General features: G+C 40.5%; 1 protein-coding gene across 3 annotated transcripts in view; it reads right to left on the bottom strand.

Moving 5' to 3' along the window:
- Positions 1-13063: 13063 nt before the first annotated feature.
- MBOAT2 (membrane bound glycerophospholipid O-acyltransferase 2) overlaps positions 13064-26999 on the bottom strand; it is a 145687-nt gene continuing 131751 nt past the window's right edge. For 2 of the 3 annotated variants that reach the window (XM_063696073.1, XM_031008144.3), the window contains 5 exons: positions 24002-24105; positions 19741-19805; positions 18183-18315; positions 16202-16353; positions 13064-14494 (listed from right to left, as the gene is read on the bottom strand). In XM_063696073.1, coding sequence (XP_063552143.1) covers positions 14269-14494; positions 16202-16353; positions 18183-18315; positions 19741-19805; positions 24002-24105 — 680 coding nt within the window. In that variant the 3' untranslated portion in view covers positions 13064-14268. Of the gene's footprint in view, positions 14495-16201; positions 16354-17862; positions 17915-18182; positions 18316-19740; positions 19806-24001; positions 24106-26999 lie in introns of those variants that run through there. The other variant, XM_055377458.2, reaches the window with a different exon arrangement.

Here is a 26999-nt window from a genome sequence, read left to right as displayed (position 1 = left end):
CCAGCCCGGGCAACATGTCAAAACCCCATCTCTACTAAAAATACAAAAATTAGCCAGGCATGGTGGCACGTGCCTGTAATCCCAGCTACGTGGGAGGGTGAGGCAGGAGAATCGCTTGAACCCGGGAGATGGGGGTTGCAGTGAGCCAAGATTACGTCACTGCACTCCAGCCTGGGCAACAGAGCGAGACTCCATCTCACACAAAACAAAACAAAAACAATAATCATTATTAACCAAACTCACTATTGGAAAGGGGAGGGGTAGGAAGGATGCTCCTGAAATGTTATGTTTTGTGGGGTATGATGCTGTTGATGTCACTTCTCTTGATATCTTTGCCAGCTGCCTCCCTGACCCCTTTAATCAGTACGTTCCTTCTACAGAAAAATATGTAGAAGGAAGTTTGCTTAACTCCAGGATGGCAGCCGAAAGAAAAGGAATACACAAGAGGACAACGTTTAGAACAAATATGAGAGGCAGGAGAAGAGAGGCAAATGCACAACCCTGTGTTCAAAGGCCCAGTTCAAATGGGGAGACACAGAGAGCAAGAGACAGAGACAGGGAGAAATGGTTAGAGGACAAAGAAAGTGACAACTGAGTTATCTGTTGTCTGCAGGTCATATTCATCAGTTCATGTGAAAAGCTGTCGGGTTTCAGTGGGGTTTGGCAAGCTCAACATACAGGGCAGACCATGTTCATGTTGCCCACCCACTGCCTGGCCACAGCTGCCTCACACTCTAGAGCTGCTTGCTTTTATTATTATCATTTTTTGAGACATGGTCTCACTCTGTCACCCAGGATGGAGTGCAGTGGTGCCATCAGGGCTCACTGCAGCCTCAAGCTTCCAGGCTCACGCAACTCTCCCGCCTCAGCCTCCTGGGTAGCTGGGACCACAGGCATGCATCAGCACGCCCAGCTAAATTCTTTAATTTTTTGTAGAGATGGGGTCTTGCCAGGGCTGTAAAGCTGTTTTCATCATCAAATTCTTACCCATTAATAGAGATGGAAGACTTAGAGAGTCCTTCTTCTTGGGAGTACAATCTAGTTAGTGAGACAGGTGATATACTAATGGAAGATATTATCAGTACAAGATAGTATAGGCAAGAACCGAAGAAGTGGCAGCTCAGAAGAATGAGTGGTCTCCGGGGTTAGGGGGAGTTGCGTAAATGCCCTCAAAGAACGGGAACGGTCCGGCAGGGGTCAGGTGAATGTCAGCAACCATAAGGTGGGATAGGCACCGCATGGCCAGGAGTTCTGCTCAGGACGGCCATCCAACCACACTGGCTCACAGTCTCAAACCAAAAGTATTTTCAGGGCAACATCAAGTTAGCAAGAGGTTCAGTTCCTTCCTCTCTTTCTTGAAAATTGGGATCTTTGCTCATTTCCAGGGTCTTGGCATCTCACCCAATGTAGGTTGGCACCTTGAATCTCCATTAACCTCCAAAGCCAGAGTTCACTCACAGCACAGATTCCCATGAAAGGGAACAAGAACTGGAATAGAGACAGTTAATATTGCATTCGGTCCACTGGTGCATTTTTAACCCCTTCAACTCTATGAGAACTATGGGTTAATATTAATTTTGTGCCATAAAAAATTTGTAATTTGGATCTGCTAGTTAGCGTGTTTTGAAATTTCACCTGCCTCCTATCTTCATCATAAAATTTAGCTTCATTTGATCATATGTTAAATGATCAAACAATTTTTTCTTGCTAAAGATATATTAATACTTTAGGTCAGCATGTCATTTAGCAGCAGCAGCTTCTGTTTATCTTATTGATGATTGAGTGGACAGGATGTGCGACAGATGGGATGAGAGAAGGTATTAAATCATCTTCTAGGAGAAGGGAAAGCAGAGTGACATGGGCAGAACCGCCTGGCACTGCTAGGCACTACTAAGGTGAAACTAGGCAGCATGACGATGTCAGCCACCCAGGTGCAGGAGCGCGTGCAGCACAGGACGCCAGTGGATTTCAGGGAGCACTGGCTTAGCTTTGTCAGGTGAAGCTGATGGAGGGAAACAGGAAGGACTTGAAGGGATATGCAACTGATGATTAGAATTTCGCCCCACTGAGTCTCAGTGGGGTCCTCAGTAGGACATGAGCTAAGATCAAGGGGATAGAAGTATGGTGGTGAGCTGATACAGTCTGGATGCTAGAGGGGGTGAGATGGAAAGTTGGGAGGTGGTCGAGAATAGAATGCTTGAAATGAAGACTACTGGTAACAACAAGGGCTAAAGCATGTCTATTGGCGGCTTATGTAGAAAGGGGGGAAGATCACTGTAGGACTGCAAATCAGGGAACTGAGAGGCCAGTGTGTTGGAAGGTTTTTCTACAGGGATACTGAAATCATTAAGAATCACGTGTTGTGTTGAAGAGAGTGACAATAACCAAATTCTAATATTTTCTATTTTCTAGTAGGGGGTGACCCAGAAAAGTCTGTAGATGGTGGCAGCAAGGAGGAATGGGAGGTTTGATGTCAGCTAGCGTGAGCTGGACGCTGGCATCTTGGGAAGGAAGAAGAGACAGTTGTTTGCAGATAATATGGAGGAGGAAGGAGAGTACTTGCCTCCCCTGAAGGCCCAGTGATGAGAGGGTTCAGAGAGACACCATCACTTCAGAGGGCTACAAGAGAAGCTATGTCCTTAGGTGAGATGTGGGTTTTCATTAGACCAAAAGGTGAATGGTAGAGTGCGAGGAAATGCGGATTGTTTTTGTTTTGGTCTTACTGGTCATGCGCCATGAATTCCCAAGGACAGTGGTAGTGTTTGGGGAGTTGGAGGCAGGGGTGGTGGATGGACTGCATAGAACTGCATGGGGGATAGCAAGGTTTCAATTTGAATTTTTTTTTTAAGAGACAAGGTCTCACTAGCAGGTTGGCCTCAAACTCCTGGGCTCAAGCAATCCTCCTGCCTTAAATTAGGCATGACCTGGGTCTTATATATCCCTATGGTTGGGATAGATGCCACCCATGCCCAGCTCAGTTTGAATATTAACAAAAGTGGAGATGATTTGGCAAACCTAAACATATTGAATGCTACGACTATGGACAAAGGAAAAAAAAAAAAAACAGTCCCGTGTTTACAACAGCAGCATTAGGCTCTGACTGTTGAGCCATTCACACAGCAAGTTCCAACAAAGAGCACCACCATCGTGTACTTAAAAAGCACGACTCACATTCTAGTTTATGGGTCCAAATTCCTTATGGAATAAAATGTCAGGAACACATGATTGTTGGTGCAGCGTTTCCTAGTTCTTCATCATTCGTCAGTTTTTCTGTGAGCAAACTGACTCAGAAAGTCAGATGATAAGTCAGACAGGCTGTTTCCTTATATTGGGTATATCCTGAATTATTCCACTGTCTACTTTTCTATTATTCTGGACAAAGTTTTAATTTTTTTCTGTTTATGTTCCTCCTGTCCCCCTGGAAAAAATTTTTCGGGAAAATACTGTGCACCAGGGTCAAGGAAGAGAAGTACATACCATGGCCCCCGTGTCTGGAATTTGCTTACCGCTTCAGTCTACAAATGTAACTTGACAGCTCATTTTCTGTCTTGATGGGTTGCAGCAGGGTTCGTGCACATGTGGCTTAATCTGCATATTAACTACATCTATCATTTTGCTTTTGTCTTGCTGTCGTCCTTTTAATTAAACTTAGGTCCAGCCTGGGCAACACGGCAAGGCCCCGTCTCTACAAAAAATTAAAAAATTAGCTGGGTGTAGTGGTGCACACCTGTAGTCACAACTACCTGGGAGGCTGGGGTGGGAGGATTGCTTGAGCACGGGAGGTCGTGGCCACAGTGAGTCGTGTTCTTGCCCACTGCACTCCAGCCTGGGTGATAGAGTGAGACCCTGTTTCATAAACAAAACAAAACAAAAAATGTTAAGTGTAACAGGAAAAGAGAGGAATTGAAAATATGTTCAATCCAAAATGAAGTTCACAAATTACTTTGTAAAATATATCTCCATCTTTTTTTTCTATCGATAGAAAAATGATTAGAAAGAAATCTACCAAAATGTTAAAGTTGTTTATCAGTGTTAGGACAATGGATCAGTGAAGAACTAGGAAACGCTGCACCAACAATCATGTGTTCCTGACATTTTATCCCCTAAGGAATTTGGACCCATAAACTACTTGAATGTGTTTTACTGCCCAGGTCATGCCTAATATAAACATCAGGGAGGGAGTCACCAATTTGTGTGTGTGGTGAACCGATTAATTCCTAATCTGAGGGTTTAGGTGAAAAATATTTAATCTTGTCCACAGGACACCTTCAGTCTTAGTATTAAGCTTTTTTTTTTGCCTTACTGCAAATTTTCTAAAATTTATCAAATTTCACAAAACTCTGTGGTTTGTGTGAATATGAAATGTATGTAAGAAGTATAGGTTATTTCAGTTTAGCAACTGTTTAACAATGACTGATTTTCTAAGTGATTCTGCTTACACCCAATTCCAATGTATGTGTTTTAAGTGTTTCTCATGCTTTCAACATAGCCTCCAGGTCCTAAACATGTTGACAAAATGTGGCCGGCTACCATGAATCAGTGTAGAGACTTTGGGAACTGTATCTGCACATCAGCTATAACTAGTGGCTAGTAATGAAGGCCCTTGGCAACAGAAGTCCCATAGCTGAGTGAATTAAGCTGAAGTAAACGTTAGATAATTCATGAGTTTGTAGACTGTTCTATATTGAGTACTCTATCTCCTTCTTTGGTTGTGAAGTACTTTTTGACTTTCTACAAACATATATATTAACAATGACAAGACCATGTGGTTAGTGTAAGGCACACATGAGAATACTGAGCAGAGAACTTGTGTCTGGAAGACACAGGAAAAGCTGCCTGGAGAAAAACATCTTCTCTTTGAAAGCTTAACATGCATCATAGTGCTTGGAGCATAGTACCAGTTCATCGAACGTTTCCTGATTAGTGACAAGGAACCTGAATCCTGGTGATGAAGCTGGAGCCAGCCAGGGAGGAGGGGTGGGGTGGATGTGGGGAGGAGGGGAATTCTGGGTAAATGGAGCAGCAGACACACAGGCTAGGAGGCAGGAGCAAGTCAGACAGTGGGGCAGGTCCAGCTACTCCGCATGGCTGGAGGATGAGAGTGAGCATGTGTGTACCGGCAGGGCAGCAAATCAGAGGGAAACATGACGAAGCAAAGGCAAGCAGCTGCCAGACCACAAAAGTCTTTTATGTCACATTAAAAGTCTGCATTTATCACAAGCATTCCAGAGAAAGTTTCACCTTTTTTTTTTTCTTTTTTGAGACAGGGTCTCGCTATGTTGCCCAGGCTAGAGTGCAGTGGCAAGAACACAGCTCAACCTCCTGGGCTCAGGCGATCCTCCCTGCTCACACTCCTGAGTAGCTGGGACCACAGGCACACACTACCAGGCCTGGCTAATTTATTTTTTGTAGAGACAAGATCTCACTATGTGCCCAGGCTGGTCTCGAACTCCTGGGTTCAAGTGATCCTCCTACCTAGGCCTCCCAAAGTGCTGGGATTACAAGTGTGAGCCACCGCGTCCAGCCCAGTTTCACTTTTGAAGCAAAATTAAAAAAAAATCTTTAGAAAGATGACCCCATTCTGTATTGCAGAGAATGGACTGAAGGAAGGCATGACTGGAGAATGGAAGTCCGGTTAGGAGGCTGTTCCTATAAACTAGATGAACAATTGGGAGGGAGGGCAATGAGATGGAGTCAGTTATCTGGGGGGTGGGCACACAGGGTTGATGAGGTCAAGATGGTACACAGGTCTCTGACTTGGGTAGCCAGGGAAATAATAATAATTAATGAGATAGGGACTATAAGAGTTATCACAAGCTTTGGGGCTGATGGAATGAGATGATGGGTTTCGTTTTAGATGTTATGAGTTGGAGGTGCTTTGAGTTTTGTATGGAGATACTTAGCAGGGAGTTGCATACATATTGGTCAGATATGGGAAAGGGAGGAAGGGCTGGCGGGAGGGGAGTTAGGCAGACAGATGTGTGCTGGAGGGAGGATCCGCACAGAGGAGCTGGAACAGTAGGTGTGTATGCTCTGACAGGAGGAAGAGGAGTCTCAGGAGACTGAAAATGATTATCCTGAGAGGCAGGAAGAGAAGGAAAGAAGGATCGTTACACCGAGCCAAGAAAATAACTTCAAGAAGAGCATTTGACTCGTCAATATAGTCAAATGCTACAGAGATAAAGTGACATAAAGAATGAAAACCATTGAATTTGGCAACAAAGAGGCCAAAAATGACCTTTGTAAAAATGGTTCAGTAGAGTGTTGGGGACAAAAGGAACACAGAGGTGGTGTTGCCTACTCCTCTGAGAAGCTCCGTTGGAAAGGCTAGGGTTGTAGAACAGGTTGCCATTACTTTTTAATTGGTCCTTCCCTCCTATGAAAGAGGCTTGATCCTAAGGCAATGTGAATATAGTATTCTTCTTGAGGCTAATGATGCATGCATTAAAAAAGGGTGGAGTGACAATCAGGATCTCAACTCTCCAGTCTCTGGTGTCGGGCAGCCGACTTTCCCAGTAATGGCTGAAAACAGCTGGCATCTAATCTCAAATCTCAGGCCTGTCTTTCTAGGGTCACTCTCATGTTCACCCCTCACAAAGGGACGGCACCCAGGAAATGGTCTCCCTGTCCTGGGCCACAATGCATCCAGCTCCGCGCTGCTGACCCATCAGGACCAGAGCCCCTGCTAATGGTGAGGCTCAGCCTGGACCAAAAGATACAACTGGGATCACTCAGGAGGAGGTAACAAAAAAGAAGATTCAAGCACAAAACAAAGCAAACTTCAACAGTAGGTACACAGTCGGAAAACAGAAAAGCGTTCACCAGGAAAGAGACGTGCAGTATTTAAAGACTTAAAATCTGAGCTGACATCTGGCTCCAGCAACAAGCTGAGCCAACACAACCCATCATGCCACAAACACTGAGAAAAGCTATCAGAAATGTAACACCAAGTTATGTTGTAAAATCACACAGCTAAGCTCACAAGAAAGGCAGCCAAAGGCAATGCCCCCCAAAGAGGCCCAGGCTGACATCGCCGGTACCCCTCGGGAGGGAGAGAAGGCCAGGACAGGGGGGTATGCTGTCCTTATGTGCAACATTCTTCTCATGCGAAAAAAAAAAAATGAACCTAATGTGGCAAAGCAGTAACATCTGTTTAGTCTGAGGGTGGGCACACAAGTGTCTATTATATTGTTCTGTACTGAACCACCTGCGTGAAATATTTCATTGACGTTTTAAAAAATTGGCTAATTTCCTATTACTCCTTTTCCCAGTTGTGGGAAATGTTATTAAACAGACAGACATATTGTTGGTACATAATAGAGCTAAACTTGCTTAACTCACTTTTTATTATATTTGTGTGTAATACTTTATAAAATTCTTGGCGTAGCTTTTCTTTCTCTAACTCCCCACCTCCTCTTTCTCAGGCCAGGAAAAGCCTTCCTCAGGGGTCCAGGAGCCAGCTCCTCTGTGGAGCTCTCTCGCACTCAGCTCTGGGTCCTCACTCCTCCTCCTATTGCCAAGGCCCCTTGTGAATGCCTCCAATAAAGCACTAATGGTGTCACATGGTCACTATTCACCAACACCTTGAGGACAAGGGTAATGACTTATTCTTCTTACCCAGCACGTGGGTAGGAGGGATTCTGAGTCTGTACTGCTTTTGGTCATGGCCCAGTTTCAACATGGTCTTGAATCTCAAAATGGGGTAACTTAAATCTGGCATGAAATTCTAAGGTCTTCCAGAGAGAAAGCACTAGGAATGGACCTGTGAGTTTGCTCAGCCTAGCATCTCTATACAAGAGTAAAACACAAGACGTTTCCCTACAATTGTTCACAACGGCATAAAGGAAGAGCCCCCAGGCACGCTCTGAAGTTCTTCTAGGTCTGTTATGACACAGAAATCTAGCAGAGTCCCAGCGCTCTGCTTCCCAGCAGCCACACCCACGTCCTCCCACAGGAGTGCTGCAAACCAGCTAACTGCAGGGCTGGGAGGTGGGCGTTCCCTTTCAGCTGAGCAAAGTCAGTATCTTCTTCACTTGACAAGTCTGTTTTAGGAGAGAATACAGATACTATACACTAATTTAAGGTTGTTTTAATTACCTTCCAAAGTGCTTATGACATGACAATAGTTTCTTTTAAATAATCTTTAAGCAGTTAAAGAGTCAATGACTCTTTAGAATATTATCACCATATTACTGAAGAATCCTTCAATAAAAATGACCATTAACTCTCGTAACAGGGCCAGTATTGTTCTGTAAGTGGAATTAAAAGCCTAAGATATTAGCAAACACACACACGCATATTTTTAAACTACTGTTTAATCAGTTGTAAAGACACACAAATTAGAAAAAAAACCATGTCCTAAACATGTTACATGTAAGTTAAAAACACCTTTAAAAACCAGCAATAAGCCACCAGTGCAGCTCTGACAGACTAGAAATGAGTGGTTATGAAATGAGCACATCTCAGTTTGACTGACACAGTGGGAGTTTTAATTTACCATACATCAGGAACTAATTTATGAATCTGTTGAAAAATAACATTCTTTAAAAAAATATTTTGGAATAATAAAAACAGAAAGCACAGAACACCACATTCTATTCTCAACTTGGGAAGGCAAATGTAAATACTAAATTCTGGCTGCTGGAGTTGGGTCTCTCCTCATGTTTGGGCGACTGAGGGCTCAACTACTACTAGGCAGAGATCAAGACAACGTTTAAAGGCAGGCAGGAATGAAATCACACATTTTCACTCTGTATATGGAAGAATTTCTCACTTCACCTGAATGATTTACTTTCATTCCTATGGCCTTCTATCGTGCCCCTTCTGGTTCAGAGGAGCAGTCACATAAAAGTGACAAGATGGACAAGACTGGTTTGGAACACATTTGTGTTCAATGTTTGATTCCTTTTTCCTTGTGATAAAGTCAGAGGCAAATGTACTTCATTGATAAATCTGTGTGCGCAGAACCAAAAATACATAAAATTGGGAAAGAGGTATATTTAAAAAGTCTGTCAAACTCTCAACATATATTTTTGTCCTTTAATGCAAAAGGACAGGGAGGAATATTCAAATTGATTTCCCAAGAAAATTAACCTAAAATAGTGAACGTGAAACAGCTAAGACTCTAGTGAAAGGCAGTCAGTCACCTTTCCCATTTCAAACATGTTACTAAGAAACTGCTTAGTCATTTTACTTATGTTGCTCTGTAACTTTTGGTTTTTCACTGTAGCATTTCCATTTATTTTTAGTGTGTGATTTGATAAAACATGGCTGGAGATGGCTATGAATCGCTGAGTAAGCTTCAGACAGCGGTTCTGCATGGGTCATCACACTATAATTTACAGAACATATAGTCTTAGTGTTGTATTTTTTCTTTATAAAAGTTGTACTTAAAGAAGAGTTACAATCAGTTTTAAAGGCAAGACAAATTAGTTGGTGTAAAAACTGTGTATTTAGGCTGTGTTTCACAAAATTGCCCAGTCAATGGCCTATGGAACGTGTCAGTTCTTTATTGGGGTTTGCATAATGTTAAAAAACCTATTAAAATAAATATTTTAAAACATACAAAAACATTATTCAGCAGCCTACCAATTAAAATGTAATTGGCTGCAACCTCTGTACAAGAAAAGCCTCAAAAAGCAGCTTAAGCATTGATTATAAGAGCTTTCCTACAAAATACCGATGTGGAAAATTTCATTTTAAAATTTCTGTTGTAATCAGAGTTTCTATAAATAGATTTGACTACTTGGTGTTGCAGAAAAACACTGTAGAGACCCTCTATGTTCTAATCTTTCAAACTCAAATTTCAGGGTGTATTTCTCTTCTTAAACGCAAATCTTTCCCTTCAGCACTGGGAGCACGCGTTCATCAAGAAACCCACTTTTACAAGGGCTGGAAACAGAAATTTCAGCATCTAAGATGAGTGTATCAACGACCAGCCACTCATTACATGCACACTGGGTTAAATGCAGCAGTTTTATAAGGTATTGAGGGCAGTTAAGATTACATCTCACAGTGTTATTTAGGATTCTGCACCTATATTAAATTTCAGCCAGGAAGAACTATTAATGCCTGGATAAAACCCCACAAAATACTAGCTTATATCTAAAACTCTGGACAAATTTTTAGCTGACACAGAAATAGTAGGCACTATTCTGAAACAATTATTTTCTCAAGTAATTTTTCTTTCAATTATAATGTAGAACTGTTAAGACCAATTAACTAATAATTGTGAACAGTTGATAAGGAAACAAAAAAAAGTATAAATGTCCAGATTTGTTCATGAATATACAAACTAAATACTTACAAGGTATAAACTTTAAATAGGAGAGATTTTTGTCCTAAAACTGTGATCTAGTCCTTGAGTAAAAGTATAAATTTATAATTATTTTAATAGCAAAAATTTTAAAGCTATTGTCTTCTGCGGTTTAAAATAAGGTGTAACTAAACTAAATATGCTTTAAATATCCTTGAATAACTTTGAGATGTTATATAGTGGTAAACCCTGTCCAGTAGTCAGTAATCTGTATTAAATATTTCAGAGCATATATCTTCTCCAATTCCACACAGCACAGAAACCAACAGAGAGAGCAAAAGGAAAACATGTTTTCTTCAGCAGAGACTATTTCATTATGAAACACTCATTGTAAGAGCTATTGCCAGTAGAAAAAGTATGTTGCCATGCCTTCTGATTTAAGGGATTCAGAGGTTTCACTGTTATCATGACAACCTTTTGAAATGTCAGGGCTTTGAACTCAAGTAGTAAAAGTCAATGACCATGACAATAGTGTGGACTGTGAATCTGCCCAAGTCCTTGAATCCTACAGACCTTGCTAATGGCTCCGTTCACGACACCCAACTGGTCCTGAACTCTTAGGATTAACCCGTTTGCTTATGGCTGAGGAACTTGGGGTCTACAGGACAGGCGGCTCCTCCAAGTCTTAAGTCTCATGAAAGGCAGAACGAGAATGAAGATCCAGGTCTCCTCCTAGGTCAGCTAGTGCTTAAATGTGAGTTACTGTCACTTTCTAGAAACCTCCTTTTTACTGCACATTTTTCTCAAAAGTGGTATGTTTGGAAATCCTGTGTGTGTCACACATGGTGGAGACCAATAAATATATTTTTGAAGCAAATGGGCAGTAGTGGCTAATAAGAGAAGTGGTCACCAGACATTTTTGAAGCCAAATAAATCTTCTCTATCCTGCCGGATATTTTAGAAGCTAAATAAATTCCCCCAATTACCCTGAGTTCCAATAAAAATACTTACTTTAAAAACAGAATGAGCCACTTATAAAATGGTGATAGCTGAGGCATACCAAATTATACTAACTCTGTTTCAAGAAAATGAAATTGAAGGATGAGTAATTATTTTTGTTCATTTTTTCCCTGAGTAGTATATAATTAACCAAAAGTATAAATATGATGTTGATTGATCATCTCTGGAGTGATTTCATGATACCTGAATAGTGGAAAATATATAACATAAATATGCATTGAATCTTATTCTATTGATTAAAAAAAAGCAAGCACATAATACAAAGAATCCCCTTTCTATTTAACAGGAGTAGACGTACCAGTTTAAAATTCTTCTACTGTAAGTACTAGAAGCAAAATATTAATCTTTGTGATTATTACTTCTCCAAACTAGAGGAGAGATATCCAAAAACCATTTCATGAAAATAACTAGTTGATTCAGGGGTATGAAAATCAGTCAAACTGGATATGGAATTATTATCTTCAAAGGAACTGGAAAACCAATCAAATATCTTGCTTTCTAGATGACAGTGCTAAGATTATATTCACTAAGCAAGAAACAGGTTCACTCAGTGACTAAAGTTTACAGGCTGAGAAATAAATTCAGGTAACAGAAATGTGATTATTTGTAGGTGGCTAGATAGGCTGAACCAAAACACACACACACACACACACAAAACCCAACAAGTTTGTATTAAGCCTTCTTGTTTTCACTTATGACATGCCTGAACCTGTCTTTTAAATTCTTAATTTGTTCACTTTCTCTTAATAGCAGCCGGATTCTCTGCAACATTAATGAAAATGATCAAACATTTTACAGGGCAGGTACTTTCCATGAACATTCTTTCTATTCTCTCACATTAAACAGCTGGCATAATTTCTTTTTTCTTTTTTTTTTGTGAGACGGAGTCTCCCTCTGTCACCCAGGCTGGAGTGCAGTGGCGCAATTTTAGCCCGCTGCAACCTCCGCCTCCCAGGTTCAAGCGATTCTCCTGCCTTAGCCTCCCGAGTAGCTGGGATTACAGGTGTGCGCCACCATGCCCGTCTAATTTTTGTGTTTTCAGTAGAGACGGGGTTTCACCATGTTGGCCAGGCTGGTCTCCAACTCCTGACCTCAAGTGATCCGCCCACCTCGGCCTCCCAAAGTGCTAGGATTACAGGTGTGAGCCACCATGCCCAGCCAACATAATTTCAATGCATGGGAAAACAGAGGAAATTTATTTAGTTATCAATCCTTTCCTGAGAAGGAATGGTAGGGTTAGCCTTATCAGCTGGAAAACCCTTACTTTTAGATAAATAAAAATAGATTAGGATATTTCTAAACTTCAAAAAAGACACATGCCCATTTTTGCTGAGACCTCAAAAGTTGCAAGTGCATTTGCTTTTCCTTTCTTCTTTAAATGAAGTATTATATAGCATAAGCCAGATGGTTGCCTTGTCCTTAACTTCATTTGCAAATTTATTAGTGACTCCACCCCCCGAAAAAAAGAGAGAACCCCATCACAGAAAATTTGCATTTCATTAAAAATTTAAGGCAAAAAGTAAAAGTAAGTTCCATACATAGGTCAAATAAAGGTGAAGTCAGAAGGCTTTGCCCCCTCCCCTCCTACAGGGCAGGAGGTACAATCTGGGGCTGAGGCCGCTCCACTGCCTGGCGTCAAATCCCACTCTTCTGCTTTCAGCTCCTGTGGCCACCACAGTCCTCTGTGGGATCGCAGGAGACGCTTAGTAATCCAAGGCAAGATTAATTGTGGTAAAAATGGCCCATAAAATAAAAGCACATTTTTCCACTTACAGAACCTAAAACTCATTTTAGTAAGAGTTCACAGCAAAATTTTAATGTGAGAAGAGTTTGAAACTGAATTTATATTACTCTTAAAAAATGTCACCCAGACTCAATGACTTTTATTTTTCATTTCCCTAAAAGTTTCCCAAATATGAATTAAATTGTCAAGGATAAGAAATGGATTAGCCAGATAGTAACCTACCTAGCGATTTCTCTTTCAAAACCTTTGAGCAACCTACCAGTATTATTTTCAAAGCCTCTAATTCTACATAATTTATGCCTGATAAATTTAATTTAGAAGTCCAAAGTATCACGAAGTCATTCAACTTTTTTTTTAAGTCTCACATGATGGCACACAGCCCTGGCATGGGGGGAAGCGGCCTGCAGAGTTGCGGCTGTGCCCCGTGCATTCCACCAGATGCCACGCAGTGCTTCTTCATTCCTGCCTTCCTTCGTCACCTCTCTCTTTTAAGAAAAATAATAAGCTTAAAATATCACATTACCAAACCTCTCATTATGTTTTAAGAGATTCCTTCTGGAAGCGCTCTTTGACTGCACAAGGTAATTAAACTCTCCAGCAAAATCAGCTACCTATAATTTGGCGTCCATTACTGTTTACAGTTTCACTATGGATTGTAGTCATTTGACATACTTTAAGAAAACCCTTCAAATACTGAGATGTTTATTGCATTTTAAAAATATCCACACTCTTAAATATCCTGTTTCAAATTCCTCCTAAAATCCTTTACAGCACACAACATCAACTACTGCAGTAGCGTTCTCACAATATTACGCTTGAAAATACCATTTAGGAACAATATTTTAGGAAATAGAGGGTTTAAGGCAAGACATTCATTTGGAAAAGTTAATTTCTCTCTATCATCCAGATTGACACGATTATTTTTCCACCTCTTCAGTGCCTTGGGATACGCAACGTACATTCAGCAACAGGGCACGCGTGTGACCCTACGGACAAGTGCTGAGGTTGGGTGTGCCCACTGAAATATGGAAATATTCTTACATAAGGCGTGGCCCACGGGGACATGGCATGGGAGGGCTTGTTTCACTCCATTTCCAATCTGGTGTACAGGAAATTCCTTATCTATAACTGTCCATTTCCCCCTAGTTAACTGCTTTTCCAACAAACTCAAACCCCTTGAAAAGGTGCTAAGATCGGTTTCTGTTAACATCAAAAAAAAAAAAAAAAACAGCCCTCAGAGCCTTCCTGATCACTGCTTTAGTAATGAATGTCTCGAGGCTATTTCTTGATTCTGATTGCAAACATTGTTTGTTGTAGAAAAACTGTTCCGTCCCAAAGAATTTTCTCCTTCATCAAACTTTTTGGATTGTGAGAGCTGAATGTTTTCATGTGTATTCTTTCTTCTTTGAGTTTTTTTCACTGGCAACAACAATAATACTAAGATACCAAGAATGTGCAGGCAGTAACACCAGGAGCTAAAAGAAAAAGGGAAAAAGTCTATTAAAACTTGATAATTAATAATCCTTAATAACTGCACACTTGTCAAAATGTCACATGGCCCACCTTAGGATGTATTTGTTTACTACATTACTACATTATTCTTTTATTTTTCCCCCTCAGGAGAAGAAACCTGACAGTGTAGGCCAGTGGGTATTTATAGCACTGGATAAATCCAGGCTGATTAGAAGCCTGATTTTCTAGATAGCATATTACATTCCTTTGTAAGGGTCAGAAGGCCATGGTTAAACAGAATAAAAACAAAAAGGTACATATTAATACCAGTAGCAATCTGAAAATCTCCCCAATCCAGATAATCAAAAGTTGAGTCAACAAAGAAAATGTGGAGATAGTTAAGACTTTTACCAGTCTGGCCTCACCTGCTATTTACTGTCTCTAAGTTACAAATATTCTAACGGAGGGGAGTGACAGAGAAGCAATATTGCTTCTTGATGGTTACTTTCATGAAGCAAAGAAAGGCCACATTATTAAAAATATTGAAAACATCATTTCTCAAATTATATAAACTAAATGTAACCTAAACTGTATCTATAGCTGTAAGTTCAAGTGATTCTGAACAAAGTTCCTGGGATAGAAAATCTAACCCACAGCCCAATCATATTTTTAAACATGTACTAATTTTGTTAAAATGGAAACTGTAGCAGGACTTATTTAATGTCTTCCTGTATAATTATTGTCATATTTGATTCAATAATTTTTTTACTACTCTGTGCTAAGTCATTCTAAATGCTAGAGTAATAAAGAATTTATAAAAGAATAAAGTTTTTGATCTCTAAAATATCACCATCTAATATGGGGAAGTGGAATTTGGTGGGCAGGGAGAGGAGATAAGTAGATTATAAAAATACAGAATTCGAGACAAGACAATTTCTATAATATACAGATCACCACAGTATCAATCAAACATAAAAGACACAGTGAAAAGGAACAAATAAAATATAATTTATTTTCCTTAGGCTGGGTGTGGTGGCTCATGCCTGTAATCCCAGCACTTTGGGAGGCCAAGGCGGGTGGATCACGAGGTCAGGAGCCTCAAGACCAGCCTGGCCAAGATGGTGAAACCCCATCTCTACTAAAAAAAAATACAAAAATTAGCCGGGTGTAGTGGTGGGTGCCTGTAATCCCAGCTACTTGGGAGGCTGAGGCAGAGAATTGCTTGAATCTGGGAGGCAGAGGTTGCAGTGAGCCGAGATTGCACCACTGCACTCCAGCCTGGGCGACAGAGCAAGATTCCGTCCCCAAAAAAAAAAAAAGATAATTAATAATTCTTTGTAAATAGCTGGGTTTTTCCCCAAAGAAGTTCAGGACAATTAAGCTAACAAGTTTTTTGTTAAATTTAGGAGAGGTTAGCTGGTTTTTTCCCCAAAGAAGTTCAGGACAATTAAGCTAACAAGTTTTTTGTTAAATTTAGGAGAGGTTTGAGGCAGTGGTTACCTAGCTGATATTTCTCTGTCTAAATCACTCATCTGAGGGTTGAGTAGTATGAGTCATTCCACAGAGAAACGCTGAGACTTGCTTGGTTCAGAATTAAAAAGTAACTGATAATGCATTTATCAGCAGGAAATGTGGCTGTGGTACTATTTTTCTATTCTATCCAATAGCAAGAAACTTTCTTTTGAAAATAAAGTTATTCCCACTGACAAAGTTTTAAGAGTAACACTTACCTGTAAAACGTGAATGATGGTTTTATAGAAAGAAGTACAAATGGCACAACTGTGTAACTTATTGCTACTTGAGTTACTATCCATGTTATAACATCATAAAATAATTTCAGTTGGGAAGGTTCAATGAAATAATGTCTAAAGTTATTTCTCATCTGAAATAAAGAAACAAAAACATTTGCTGTATCTTTAAATTAACATTACTTATGCAGTTACACTGGTGATATCAACTGTTGGAAGGATGTGGAGTGGAGTAACTGAAACTCTCCTAAGTTGCTAGTGGGAATGTACACTGCTACTATGGATAAAGTTCGTTCTAAAAAAGCGAATATACATTGTACACACTGTGTATAAAAGACAGAGAGAGGGCAGATGAGGAAGTAACAGGGAAAACATAAATGACTGGTGAGTCTGGGCAAAGGGCATATAGAAGTTCTTTGCAACTTTTCTGTAGATTAGATTCTGTATTAAAATAAAAGTTTCCAAAAAAAAAGAAAAGTTTAAGACAACACTGCCTAGAGATCCTTAAATCATATTTGGTAAAATATAGTATATAAATAAAGTTTGGTTTACCTTCATCCTTAACTCTTATTTAACCTCTGCATTTGTGAAAGACAAACTTGGCTTTGCTAATATGCAAGTGCATGGTGTATTTGGGGAATGACAAGTAAATCTAATGGAAGCAGAGAATTCATGTATGCATAGATACAGGGTAATTCTAGAGAGGCAAATGGGGGAAGGGAGGAGAGCATTGGTAGAACTTGAACACCAGGTGGGGAAGAAGCCTATCCTATTCTGTCTGCTATGGGAGGGAGTTAGGTACAGTTTTTAAGCGCAAGAATGGAATGCTGAAAGCCCGTACCTCAGGACAAATGGATTTGTCATTGGTGAACAGGATGGAATCAAGAGCAGGTGACTGCCATGGCGGTGAGCTAGGCAAGAGATAGCAGAGCCTAGCCACTAAGAATTATGGGTTTTGCTAATGTCCTTCCGATGCTTAGAATGTCATTTTCTTCCCCATTATACTTCACTCACTATTGAAATAACTTTCATCTCTCAAAGTCCAGATCCAAACACCTTCCTAATGGGGCCATCTCTAATTAACCCAACCCAAAGAGACTTCTTCCATCTCTAAACACTATGCTACTTAGTATTTATAACACCCACGGAATCTATCTTATGCACACACACACATGCATAAGGTATGCACACACATATATACCTTATCCCAAATTAGACTACAAACTACTGGAAGCTACCCTTAGTTAATACTTCTTGAAATTTCCCTCATATATCCCCAAAGTACCTCAAAATGGAATACAGTGAATATCTGCTAGTTTGTTAAATGAAGCCCTCTTACCTGTAAGTGCCATTAGCAGCTTGTTCAAACATGGTTTTTGTCATGTCACTTTCCTCTAACTGGTTTTCAAGGGCTTACACTAAATTATCCTTCTCCTTATTTCTCTCATGTCACCAACCTAATTTCTCAATTGTTTCCCCAAAATATTACTCTATGTTCTGTCTAGGCAAATACTCTAAAGAACTGTGCCCTCTTCCAGTGTGGCTCATCCACTGTCTTGGCCTAGCACAGCCTAGTCTAGTCTTCATCTCAGAGAGGACTCAAAGGTTACAGCTTTCAGGAAACATTTCTAAAATAAACCTACCCATTCTGATCATCTTTATTTAACTCAGTTTTTATCTCTCCTTCAGAAAATTCTGTAAAGACAAAGTAACATTTTGTGAGTGCCTCCTACCTGCCGGGCACATAGAAACGTGTTTTCTCCTCACAGGAACTGGGCATGGAGCCTAGCCCGTGGTGAGCGCTCAGCAAACATGCACGCAGTTACACACCTCGCTTCTAGTGGAAAGGACAATACTGACCACGACCAAGGAAAGAGAGTCTACCTTGTAAGAGAGATGTACTCAGCCTTTTTAACAGTTCAAGTGGACCATTGAATTGTAAAATAAAATTCTTGATACTTACAGCTCGTGCTGCTAATGTCATTAACACCCCTGTTAGAAACGTTAGATAATATCCTGGGTATACCCCGTGCCAAATGGCAGAGAGAATGAACGTCTGGATAGTTGGACTGAAGGAGGTTCGTTCATAACACACCCTAGAAACCATGAAAAACATGGAGAGCCAAGTGGAGTGAGTGACCCGAGTTTACAAAGCCTGCAATGATCATTCTTTTATTACCTGACAGGATTTAGGGTAACTAGAAAAACAAATACAACTTATCTTAGGCAATCACTTCTCTATGATCTCAGGGAGGCTATAGCTATTAAGTGTCAAATTTAGGAACATAAAGTTAATTCTCATCTTCTTATTGGTATATGTAGTAACTTAAATGATCATTTCTAGTATTTGGGAGTCTATACAATTTACAAAAAGAGTAAGGTTGCTTTTATCCTACATTATTTTATGTAAAAAAAAATCAATAACTTTCAACTGACCTAACAACACTACTCCTTCTGGCAGATAGACTGTGCTTAGTCTACAGTTTTTCTATGACAGGGATAGAGAACTCAGCTGAAAATAAAGTTTCCCTAAGGTATCAAATTTAAATTATAACAATAACAAAAAATAACAACAGATTAGCTCAGAGGATCTGCAGCCACTGGGGAGACTGCCAGGCACTGTGAAAAGATGACAGCGTATGCTAGCCATCTCAAGGGATAAAGATGTTTAATTTGTCATTTAAAAAAGGACACTATAAAAAAAGGCTGCTTATCACCCTATTGTTATAGGGGCCGTTTTTTATGAAGTAAATTCAAGATAGGGCAATGTGCTCACAGGGACGATAAGAGAACCCCTGGGAGAGTGTGCTGTTCCCCAGCTCTGTCCTTCGCACCTGTTACTCCACCCAGCCTGGCTTGCCTCTACCTTGCCCTGTTCACGAGACACACTCCTGACACAAACCTCAGCTCAAGCACCCACACTTGCAGGAAGTTCTTCCCGCATCCCTCTGTGCCCTCGCTGTTCCTGCTTTCTCTCTCCTCATCCTCACCACAAGGAACAGCACGTGTCTGATTACACCACCATGTCTTTAATAAAACTGTGAACTCTTTCACTTTCAGGAGCTGAGTCTTTTTATCTTACTCATGTTTGTTTCCCTTGCCTAACAAATAAAGATTTGTTGAATTGAAATATTTAAAACCAGGACTGTTCTGGAGTACCCAGGCATAAGTACTGTGCTTGTGCAAGCACTTGTTAATTTAAACCACATCTCTACTGAACACAATCAGGAGCTGCAAAGGAGGATACTGGTGACCTCTGACATTGGCAGAGGCCTTTAAAGGAGGCTTGAGAGGGCAAGATAGCTGCACCTGTAGGATAGCTGCATTCGTGACTCAAGCCAAAATAGTTCTCATTCGATACCGACTTGCTTAGGAGGAGGCTAACAGTGTTTCCCGGCTGACACTGAGGTCACAATGTCACTCAACACCGTTAATTTAATCAAGAACCTGAACTCAATGAAGCTCAACCTCGAGAACTAGACGCCAAAGCACATCTAAAGACTGTTTTTGAAGGAACGCACCTTTTGAGCCAAAGAGCTGTCTGAATATTCCAATTATCAAGAAACATCTTGAAACTTGTTGACATCTGAAAAAAAAGGAAACTTTTTTCTTTGTGTCACAAAATAATGAAGCTTTAAATATAATAATATATTATTATGCTAAAAAATAAAAACAAAAATTACTTAACATCGATGGTAGTATAGTGATTTCTCTTTCCTTAATCTTGTTTTTCTAATGTGGTAACATCATTCTACATAAGACAAGTTTATTTATTGTTGGGAACATCTATGAGGTGATGGATTATCATCATTTTCTCCTGTATGTTAACATTTACAAGGTATGTCATGGAATTCTTCCAAAGACATTCCTGAGAATGTGTACAAATGCCTTTCGATGGCCTCCCTCTCACACTGAAAACTGGGGCACCCACCTTGTTACCTCCTTCCCGCCAAGCTCCGCCATGGTCCTGGGTGAAGCAGACATCCACCGCGACAACCCGCCCTGCCATCGTCTCTCGGTGCCCTGGCTACTCTCAATTCTGGCGCTGCCTGGCTGTGCTGCCCCTGAAAGAGTGGATCTGCACACCCAGTTCTCACAGGGCATCCCACCTTCCCAGCTTCCTCTCTCAAGTTACTCCCACTAAAGCTATTCTTTGATCTCAGAGGGGGCCTTTCATCTCCCACCCTGTCTACTTTTATCCTATGTAACTCTCTCCTCCTCTGGTCTTCACTTCTGACCATTTTAGATTTTGTGTTCCCTTATGTAAATTACTACTCTTATGTCAGAATCTTCAATGCTTCTGTTTCTTTTTCCTTTCCATTCACCTCCCTATCAAAACCCTAATTCCAGATCAACCACACCGTCCACTTTCCCCACTGGTAACATTTGTGTGCTGAGTGCAGAGTATCATCACATTTCAGACCTTTGTCTTAAGTTCATGGTTCTCCACCACGACTGAGCCCTCACCTACAATCCTGTTTTCCTAGACAGTTCATTCTCCTCTTCCTGAAAAAAGCTACTGGACTGAACCATTTGAGATTTTCTTTTCTCTTTTTTTTAAAAATAAAGTCAAGAAGAGGTAAGTGTCAGCAATTTCGCATGATTCAACCTAATACCCCATCTATATCTCTGGTCCTATCACCTCCTTTCTCCCTCACAACTGGTAAGTTGGCCTCCTACTTTACAGAGATGATATAAAATCATCAGACTCCAAATTCTCACCATCGAACTACACACTCAGCTGCACACACACGTATCCTGCCCTCCTTCCTGTCTTTATAACAGGAGAAGTGGTCCTTCTCCTTTAGGGCCAATGTCTCCACTTCCATCTTCTCCGGGACTTCAATCAATAGGTCTCTCTCCTTCAACTGTAGGAGAAGCTTCACACTCTCCCCTCCAAATAATCTCCTAATCACTAAATATGTTTTACTCTCTCCATTTTAAAACAAAATTAAACAAACAGCTCCCCTCAATTCCCTGTTCCCCTCAGCTACTGCCCTATTTCTACCCTCTTCCCTTTATGGGGAATGAACTCCTAGGAGTTGTGTAATCTGGCCTTTATGCCAATCCCTCTCCTGAAACGGTTGTTCATAAAACCATAAACAAGGATGGGCACGGTGGCTCATGCCAGTAATCCCAGCCCTTTGGGAGGCCGAGGTGGGTGGATCTCCTGAAGTCAGGAGTTCGAGACTAGCCTGGCCAACATGGTGAAAAGCCGTCTCTGCTAAAAATACAAACATTGGCCAGGCGTGGTGGCAGGCACCTGGAATCCCAGTTACTCAGGAGGCTGAGGCAGGAGAATCGCTTGAACCCGGGAGGCAGAGGTTGCAGTGAACCGAAATCGCGCCACCGCACTCCAGCCTGGGCAACAGAGCGAGACTTTGTCTCAAATAAATAAATAAATAAATAAATAATAAAGGCATTTATGTCCTTCTCTTACTTGGTATCTCAGTGGCACTTAGCATTGATGACCATTTTTTCCTTCAGAAAAATTAACTCCTTTCTTTACTTTTTCTCATGCCATGCACTCTCAGCAGGGGTGATATCACCCCCAGGAGATGAAAATTTGTTCTTAAGGGGCAAAAATATCTTTTTTTATGTATAAAGAACATATATACATACAGTAGTGTATCAATAGGTATACAGATATACAGTGTACCTGTGGTATTAAAATTTCAGGAGGGAAATTATTAGGAAAAGAGTGTCTCAAAAGTCCCCTTAAGGTGTCAATAATAAACAAAGGTTAGAAACACTGCTATATCCATCATTCAACTTCAACAATGATCAATTTTTCCCTCTCCTTCTCCATTTTTATTGCCAACGTTGTTAAGAATATTTCAAAGCAAATACCAGACTTATTTCACCTGCAATTAGTTCAGAATATCTATCCAATAAATAAAGACTTTTTAAAAGACCATGATCAGACAAAATTAATAATTCCTCAACATTATCTAATCCCCCTTTGTATTCAAATATTCCTGATTGTTTAGAAAAGTCTTTTCCAGTTGGTTTGGTCAATCAGCATCCCAAAAAAGTTCATACAGTGCATTTGGCCACAGCCTCTTTTAAGCTGTAATAGCTTGGGTCATATGTCCCATAGAACTTCTCACTTTTGATCTGATCTGGTGTTTAACTTACCCTCTATACTCCACATCCCCTCTAAATTTATAAGTAGCTAGAAATCCGATTCAGATTTGGTTATCTCAGCACACTTCAGTGATGGCCTGCATTTCTTATGGCATCCCGTCTCGGGCACTTACTACCTGACTGCCCACTTTTAGCAATATTAGGGCTCATCAGAGGATCCAGCTTGACCTCTTCACCTCAAGTTTTAGTAATCTCTCCTATTTGGAATGTTGGAATGATCCTTTTCACAGGCTAGCAAAACAATGGTTTTCTTTTTTTTTTTTGACAGGGTTTTGCTGTGTCACCCAGGCTACAGTGCAAGTGGCACGATCATGGCTCACTGCAGCCTGCTGAGTAGCTGGGTCTACAGGTGCTCACTACCATGCCCAGCTAGTTTTTGTATTTTTTGTAGAGATGGGGTTTTGCCATGTTGCCCAGGCTGGTCTCAAACTCCTGAACTCAAATGATCTGCCTGCCTCGGCCTCCCAAAGTGCTGGGATTACAGGTGTGAGCCACAGTGCCCTGTTGGTTTTCTCCTTTTTTCTTTCTGGCTACTCCTGAATTCCTTTGCCCAGCCTCTCAGTACTGGTGCTCTTTTAGAGACTCTCACCTCTTCTGATTCTCTCCTCCAGGGCCTGAACTGCCACGTGCTGATAGTTCCCAGATTTCACTCTCAAGCTCAGGTGCCTCTGCTGAGTGTCTGACCATGATCTGCCTGGTGGACAACTCACTAAGTCTGTGATTTGAAGATATTATCTGTCCCTTCAAACTCGTATCTATTCTCTGTTCCTTATCTAAGTGGAAGGTATCACCATAAACCTAGATGTTTAAACCAGATTTCTGGGCCTGATTCATAACTCATTCTCTCTTGCTGATCCCAATTTATCACCAAATTCTGTTGAGTCTCTTACACATCTCTCCAATATATTTATGTGTTTCTAGCCCCACTGGCAGTATATGGTTTAGGTCACCATTATCTTGGATTAACAAAACATCCTCCTAACAGAGCTCTCCGCCTCTTGAGGGAAATACATTCTACATGCCAGATCCTTCTAAAACACCTATATGATCACCTCACTTGGCTACACATATAATCCATCCACAGTGCCCCATTGCTCTTATAAGAAAGATCAAAACTCTTAATATGGCCTGTAAGAGTGTGGCTGCCTGGCCTCCACTTCCCCAACCTCATCCTTCATGGCTCCGTAAACTATGAAGCAACATGAGCTGCACAGCTCTCGGCTCCCAGGCTGCTCCCTCTACTTGGAGTGTCTGGTTGTGTCTTACTTCTTTGGGACTCAGCTTAAGCATCATTTTCTTTAGGACTCTCTTCCCCCAAACACCTCAACTAACCTGGATTCCTATTTCATGAATACCCACATGCCTTACCCCTCTCTGATCACCACCTGTTTTACCTTATTCTGTAACCTCTAGGAAACTAAAGCTCCATGAGGGCCTGAATTGCACCTATCTTATTCCTTGTCTCCAGTGCCCAGGGCACATAGTTGACGACCAATATGTATTGGTTAAATGAAAGAATGAGTGTTAATATTAAAAAACCTTCAATACCACTCCTAGGACATCACACCATAACTTATGAAAGCAAACTATGGTACTTAAAGTACATAGTAACTAACTTCTTAAAGATTGACTCACCTCTATTTGTTGAATTCTCAAATTGGAAATTAAGTCCCAGCGAGCTGCTCCATTTTCGTCATACCCTCTGAAACCAAAGCCTGCAGCATTATTAATGGCATCAGCTATAGAAAACAACATTAGAAAAAAGTATTAAGAATCTCCATAACAATTTACCATATTCTCCCAGAAAGTATGTGTTATTATATCTTTTATTCTTAAACAGTAAAAGTAGATTTATTCTGATTTTTAAGTCAGAAACAACATCACATACAATGAAAATAACACATCTAGGACAATTTGGTTAGTCAGTAACACATGAGATATCATGCATGAGTTGGGGGCGGGTGGAGTTTAAAAGCTGCTGAGGACCAACAGGTGAAGGTGAAGACTCAAACAAGAAACGCTCCCCAACATTAGCTGTGCCACTGGAACACAGCAGAGTACGCTCAACCAGCTGCCAAGAAGTTGCTAAGGGGATGTTTTTGCTCTGGGAGCACCATGTTCTTTTTAATCATATATTTGAAGTGTCCTATAAACAATAATATATAAGTGAGGAATAATATTTTCCTTCCATTTTTTTTCTTTCTTGGTTCACCAGAACCTACTCTGTGTATATGTCTCTAGAATTTTTAAAAAATAGAGACAGGGTCTCCCTGTGTCACTGCCCAGGCTGGAGTGGCAGGATTATAGCTCACTGCAGCCTTGAACTCTTGGGCTCAGGCAATCCTCCTGCCTCAGCCTCCTGAGTAGCTGTGACTGCAGGTGCACATCATCATGCCTATTTTTTTTTTTTTTTTTTGTAGAGATGGGGGTCCCACTATGTTGCCAAGGTGGTCTCGAACTCCTGGCCTCAGGCCATCTTCCCACCTTGGCCTCCCTAAGTGCTGGCATTTCAGGCAAGAGCTACCGCACCCGACCCAGAATTTGTTTTCTAATCCTTTTCACCACAATGCTCAATTAGTTATTTTTGCTTTATGTACATGCTTAAGCTGCAAAGAAAATTTCTGCCTCAAATGAGCCCTTTTCCAATCAACTGGAAAATTGTTCATGCTATTTGTATCATGACCAAAGAAAAAACAAACAAATCCATCAAAGCCCAGCAAAATAATATGCCTATATAGACATGTATCCTTAAATTGTTTTATTGTTTATTAGTGCTTTTTAGTACATCAAACAAAATCCTTTAAAAATTACACTTTGGGGGAAAAGAATAAACAAGATTTACTCCTCTGTCAGGTTTAATGAGGTCAGCTGCCTTTGTTCAATTCACATAAATATGAGCCTCTAAGGTAAGCCTGTTAGCATAGTAACATATTCAACAGAATTAAAAATCTATCAACCACATGGGCAGCATACCCATAGAAATGGCTGCTGGGGAACTCCTTCCCTCCCTCATGGTTGCCACCACTTCTGATTTGTTCATGTATTCATCCTCTCCATCTTTGTTAGCCTACTGTGATCTAAGAGCAATGAAACTCCTAACCAACTTCACATGTGACAACAAGATTGGCCCAGGGTATGGTCAACAGCAACAAAACAAGAAGAGAACTGGGGATATCAAACTGCAGGAGTCCACCTTCCATGTTCCCCTGCCCCCCAGTCTCCCGCCACAGACCCTGCCTAATCTTTACCTCAGGTAATGTAAATCCTGAGAGAGCTTCCAAGTTGTCATTATATAGAGATATTCCAAATAACTGACCATTAACATCAATTTAAACTTTAATCTGTCCCTACATGAACTAAATGTTTTTCAAACTTGAGTTAAAGGGAAAAAAAGTGCTCAGATCCCAGTAAATCATTTTTTTGAGGTGATAAGGAGAAAAGGGCAGGGCCACAGGGCTGTGGAGATGAGAAGCCTGATTCCCATTTTGAGAAGCCTGAATTAAGGAATTAAATATAGTCTGCCTAGCCACTAGTATCCATGAAATTATAATTTGAAAAATGTACATGTGGATACAAAAATCAGAAAGTAACTGTCCATATGATCCAGAATACATTCATACTATTTTTATAAATTATTAATAAAATACAAAAACAAAGTTAAAGAATTTTGGAACTCTTGGACTTCCCAAAAAACAGATTTTTGGACCTCCAGAGATCATTAAACTCCAATTTTACAACCAAATGGACAATTACAAAAAGGTAACAGGGGTGGAGATGAACGTGCGCACATGCATGCTGAGCCTCAGCTGGCTTCTCCACTGACAGAGTTGAAACCTGAACCTCAGCGCTGAACCATTACCAGGAACTCAACCATTACTTGTGTTAAGACAGTACAGACATAGTACAAGTATTTATTGAATGGAATAACTTTATTGCCTTACAGCTAAAAATTCTTTAAATTCTTTAAATATAGTTCAATTTCAAATTCTCATTCATATATATTCTAATATGATTATTTCTTTAAGGAAGAATCAGGGAAAAGGAATTAACTCACCTTTGGTTTGTAAATATGTAAAAATGCACAAGATTCATTTTTCAAACCAAATATTGGGGTCGGAGGATCAGAAGTACCCTAAGAATCATTTTAATTGTCATAACTGCAAATAAAAAATTAATGATAAATTTGGTTGTTTTTTTTTGAGGCAGGGTCTCACTCTGTTACCCAGGCTGGAGTGTAATGGTGTGATCACAGCTCACTGCAGCCTCAACTTCCCAGGCTAAAGCGCTACTCCCACCTCAGACTCCTGAGTAGCTGGGACCACAGGTGTGCAACACCACACCTGGCTAATTTAAAAAAATTTTTTTGAAGAGATGGGGTCTCACCATGTTGCTCAGGCTGGTCTCAAACTTCTGGCTTCAAGTCATCCTCCTTCCTCAGCCTCCCAACATGCTGGGATTACAGGTGTGAGCCACTGTGCCCGGCCTAATGATAAGTCTTGTATATTTTTACATATTTACAGAGATCTTGTGATTTTTCTCAAAAGCCTTATAAATTCAACGACCTCGTTCTATTGATAAGATTTTCAACAATTAGATGTCCAACCGAATCCAAAAACATGCAGAACTCTCATAT

This window comes from Gorilla gorilla, chromosome 12 (genome assembly GCF_029281585.2).
Source record: "Gorilla gorilla gorilla isolate KB3781 chromosome 12, NHGRI_mGorGor1-v2.1_pri, whole genome shotgun sequence".
Lineage (NCBI taxonomy): Eukaryota > Metazoa > Chordata > Mammalia > Primates > Hominidae > Gorilla > Gorilla gorilla.
The sequence above is the reverse complement of the archived record's forward strand: the minus strand, read 5'-3'. Positions and strand labels throughout refer to the sequence as shown.